We start from the raw sequence: 4,952 nt of genomic DNA on the forward strand, positions 1-4,952 counted from the left end.
TGATACAGGCGGCTAATGGATACAGGAGGCCAATACAAAGTCCCCTTGCCCCACCGAATCTGCTTGGAGATTAGATCGGATCGTCACCGTCTGCCGGTAGAGTAGCACGTCGGCAGAACGTACTGCACCTGCGCGAAACCCGTAATGTATTGTACATAGCATTTCGGGATAATGTCTCATATAAGGTTGTATTCGCTTATATAAGGTTAGCATTTCGACAGTAGTTTCCAAATGTTGTGTCTGAAAGAATATCCTCTGCAACAGGCAAAATTCTGATGCAACGTTGACCAAAAACCCAACGAAAAACGCGAAAATACGGGGTTCTGCGCAGGCGCAGTACGTTCTGCCGACGTGCTCGGTAGAGTCCATCCACGACGATGTCACGTGCTACGGTCGCCTCCTCATGGCGGAGCTCTCTGATGGTCACACTGTTCACGTCATTTTCCATGTCGGCGGATTTTGCCGGGTCAAATGCTGCTGAAATTTCAAGGCTGTCCGAGCCAAGATCTACTTTCTGTGGGAACGGGAAAACATATTATGCTAGCATGCTAGAAGCTGAAATCGTGATGACATGCGTTTGCCATGTCAGGCTTTCAAGGATAAACAGTCTTTTAAAGAAAACATGTACATTATGTATAATAGCATATCAATAGCACTCACTGATTTATCTATCTACGTAGGTCACAGTTTGAGTATCAAACGTTAATGGCCGTTAATGTTTCATGGATTGTGGACTCCTACTAGTGGAGAACTTTTGATCCTACCACATGCTCAAGAAACGTGACAGCCACAGCAATTCGTACTGAATCGGGTTACTAAACACGCCCTTATCATAGATCATCATACAGGATTGTTGCGTTTACTGCAATTTGTGAGAGGAACTACTCAGGGTGAATTATAAAGTCTTGGGGTCCATCGCGGCAGTGTAAATCCGTATCATATAACGTTATGAACAAACGGATGACGTAGAAGAACCTCGAGCTAAGTATTGTAAGCAATACTTTACCAAAAGAGTGTCGTCCCGTAAGTTGCCTACGTGGCCATTTTGGAGTCATTGTCTAAGTGTCCGTATGGTCATTGACCCGGCTTGGAAGAGTTCATTATTAGATGGGTGTATAACGCTAAAGGGAGATACCCGTGGTATACTTAGTACTATAGTTAGGCATACCTCGATATATCGGCATTGATATATTATATTGATATATCAGCATTTGTATATCTGTGGTTTGTTTGTATGTATGTGTGTGTGAATGTGTGTGTGTGTGTACGTGTGTGTGCTAATATCTATGTGTTTTTCGTGTGTGAGTGTGCGCGCGCGTTTGTGTTGTTATAGAATAGAGGAAAATGTATTGACTATTCACTACTTTGTGCCTTGGCCTAAGGAAAAGTAAGTGATGATTTTGAACAAAATTTTCATATCACTAATAAGTCCAGTGAAATAACCGTGTTACAAGCCCAGTCTGACATCATGAGACTCTGACAGGGAATGACACATCTCATTTATTAATATTGTAGAAAATGATTAAAGTTTCAAAGAACTGTGTATTTTGTTCAGACAGTTCAACATGCTTTGTACAAAAATCGCTTTATCTGTTGGTTTACAAGCTATGCTTCACTACTTTCCAAGCAGAGGTTGTGGCCATGATCGTTAGCTTTTTATATATGGCCGTTTTTTTGTCGCTACCCCACCAACGGTGGCCGGCCGGCGACCTTCTCTGGCTAATGGATACTGTCTTGCCACCGAAAGGGACCTGCTTGGATATCACAGCATTGCAATCCTAGCCTGTGTAGATCATTCTTAATAAACAAAGTAAAATAAATCGTACTACAGAAATGACCATTTACAACCGAGAAAAAAAACATGAAAATGTACACACTTGAATTGCCTGGCCCTTTGTGCCTATGTGGCCTCACAAAGAGCTTATGGCAGCAGCAAGCATAATATGCTATTGTCGGGAAACCAACACCACAGAATAGAAACAGAAACACATAAAATTCTTTTTTCATCAAAATGACAATTATGTTCAATAGAATTTGTACTTATAACTATCAACATATCACAATATGGAATGACGCAGGATTCACAATCTATTGTACCAGTCACGCAGAAATATTTACCATCAGGCTACAACTCCCACTTCAGCTCAGTGCAAAACATAACTTCACTCTAAAAAAAACGTATTGTCACAAGCTCAGCACCAGATTCTTGACCGCAGGCTGTTGAGAATGTTAGTCAAAGTTGAAAAAGTAGCCTCAAAAACATGATCATTGACGGGCCTACTGGCCATGTTGTCAAGTGTCGGACGGTAGATACTAGCAACTCCGATACAGATGATGGTAACGCCGCTGTTCCGTATTGCTTCAGACTGGGGAATAACACTAGTGGCTGTACTGTCTCTACCATCTGTTAATATGATCCCTATCTTCCTCGCCCCCACCCGCCCAAGCCGAGAAAACTGATCATTGAGAGCTCCCATAGCGGCAACAGGGGCCCAGGCCGGTACGTATGTGAGGCCGCCTGACGAAATACTGTTGATTGCAGAGATTAAGGCAGGCTTACTGTATCCGTTATTCAGGGGTATGGTAACATCCGTTCTTCCACCGATAAACTTCACAAAGGCAATCCTGGCCTGGTTTGCCCCAGAGCCAATGGAGCCGATACTGTTAATCTCTAGCTCTATAAACCAGGAAACTGTGCTCAGGTGAGGTGACAAACTGCCAGAAACATCCACGGCAAAGATGATATCAGCGGCACTGTTGCACCCTGAACACAAAGGAAAATACGTTATATCGTTATTCAAGTCGGTCATGTGTTTATGTACCAAATTGAATAGTGACTATTTTGATAGTTCAGACAAAGAATTCTTTCCTCATGAAATAAAAAGTGCTACAAGCTTTCCCTAAGAAATCATTTTTCACCTTTAGGATAAACATATATATATATGTACTATCTTACATAGGTAGCGAAGTTTATTCTTGCACTACAATGATAAGCAATTTCAAATCAACAGTATAATTAGTTTATTTGACTGCATTTGCGAGGAAGAAGCACACCGCCCACAAGCAATGTACAAGGTAAATTACTCCAACCATAACAATGCCACAAAAACGTTCGCAGGAGGTTTACCTAGACATGTAGCCGTGCTACCACTCCACGTTCCCGGGAAGGTACACACGCGCTCGGACGTTCCCGCCAGGAGGTACCCGTTGTTGCAGGTCAGGACGCAACTTGAATCTTCGTCAAGTCCATCTGAGCAGGTAACTGTGCCATGCGGTAGAGATAGGGCAGTGCAGACTGCTCTTGCTGAAGAAAGGAATTATGCGACAAAATGGTATAAAAATTTAGTATAAAGTTTTCAAGTCAAAACGCATGTCTTCTCCATCATTACTCATCAAAAACCTATTGTTTCTAATGCTTCCAAGGTTTTTCCCAACACAATCAATAAAACGTTCCAATTCCCAAAAGACAGAATCTGGTGTATTTTTGAACATCGACTACCTTCTCCTTCCCCTCAAGCCTCCGTTACAAATAATTTTCTTCTGATAAAGAACAGTTCTGACCCGTTTGACCTACCTCGGCAGACAGGTGCAGGTGAACTCCACGTTCCACTACTGTAACAGTATAACGCTGGGTCTCCATCCAGTTTGAGCCCACTGTTGCAGGTGACGGTACATTGCGATCCCGGGAGGTTGGAGTTTGTGCATGTAATCACTCCATTCGGCACTGCCAGCGTCGGGCAACCCACTGAAAAATAATTCTGCATCCTACCAAGTATGTTGATGACGATGAGACATCAAGGTAATAAGATACCAAAATAATGGTTACTCAAGCAACTGCATAGATTTTGAACACACGCACACGCACACACACACACACACACACACACACACACACACACACACACACACACACACACACACACACACACACACACACAGACGCGCCATTACTATGGCAAAGTTTATGCAAATTACTGGTATCAATATGTTCTCCATTGTTCATTGACAGACATCAATGGATGTGCCAGTAATCCATGCCGCAATGGTGGAACCTGCTCGGATGGAGTCAACATATACACGTGTGTGTGCAGGCCTGGGTTCACAGGGACACAATGTGAAACAAGTAAGTGGAAAGGTTTTTTTAATAGTCGAAATTCAGTCCTTCTATCCTGTTGTTTCCTGTACATGAAAGGTCTTGAAAATGGGTTTAATGCTAGGGTGACGAATGCTAGGGTGACGAAATTTGAATGGTAGGTAGGTCTTGTGCTTGGGAAGAAGTGACATGAGTTTAGGCGTCCTAGCATCTTGCTCTGGAACTGCAGGGGCGTTAGTTGAAAACTGTTTAAAGGCAGTTAACTCAAGAGCCGATTGATGGATCGTCGTGATTTTTGGCATGTGGGTAGCTGAAATAATGCTTTACATAATAATATCACAATTATACAAATATCAATGTAATTTGCATAATTAATGAGAAAATGTTATAATTACACAGTGGTAACTGCCTGGAATTTCATACTTGGGATATTTGAAAGTTATGTGAAGGTAAACATAATTAAACATAACTTATTAAGAAAAAGGACCTCATTTGCATAATTGATGAGGAAATGCTATAATGGCATTCTTTGATAAGATAAGACTGGCTTCTGGTGTAGAATATGATCAGATATAATTGATGCAATATAGGGGACCCCAGAAAGTGCGAAATGGAACGAAATGGAACGAAATGGAACGAAACGGAACGAAATATGTATGAAGGAAAGCCGTTAAGCCATTTGTGCGTTGGAACGGCGACGTTAGTGTCCGCTCGACGTCCAAACGACAACGTTAAGATTGATGGTATTCTTAGAACCGCAACGTTATAAGATCGATCAGGGTACGTTAAGAATAAAGTGCCCGCAACGTTATAAGATGGATCAGGGTACGTTAAGAATTAAGTTATAAAAACAATTAAT

At 42.0% G+C, this 4,952-nt stretch overlaps 1 protein-coding gene and 1 long non-coding RNA gene across 2 annotated transcripts in view; both read right to left on the reverse strand.

Moving 5' to 3' along the window:
* The window catches only part of LOC109476203 (neuronal acetylcholine receptor subunit alpha-7-like), a 5,247-nt gene extending 4,799 nt beyond the window's left edge, over nt 1-448 (reverse strand). Inside the window, exon 1 of the mRNA XM_019777087.1 lies at nt 352-448. Within this exon, the coding sequence (XP_019632646.1) occupies nt 352-448 (97 nt within the window). The remainder of the gene's footprint in view (nt 1-351) is intronic.
* Nucleotides 449-2,538: 2,090 nt separating this feature from the next.
* On the reverse strand, nt 2,539-3,699 carry LOC109476205. The gene is made up of 3 exons (XR_002140605.1): nt 3,575-3,699; nt 3,128-3,304; nt 2,539-2,764 (listed from the first exon to the last, which is right to left on the reverse strand). It is a non-coding gene; the product is annotated as an uncharacterized LOC109476205 (long non-coding RNA).
* Nucleotides 3,700-4,952: the final 1,253 nt, after the last annotated feature.

This window comes from Branchiostoma belcheri, unplaced genomic scaffold (genome assembly GCF_001625305.1).
Source record: "Branchiostoma belcheri isolate BF01 breed outbred unplaced genomic scaffold, Haploidv18h27 scaffold368, whole genome shotgun sequence".
Lineage (NCBI taxonomy): Eukaryota > Metazoa > Chordata > Leptocardii > Amphioxiformes > Branchiostomatidae > Branchiostoma > Branchiostoma belcheri.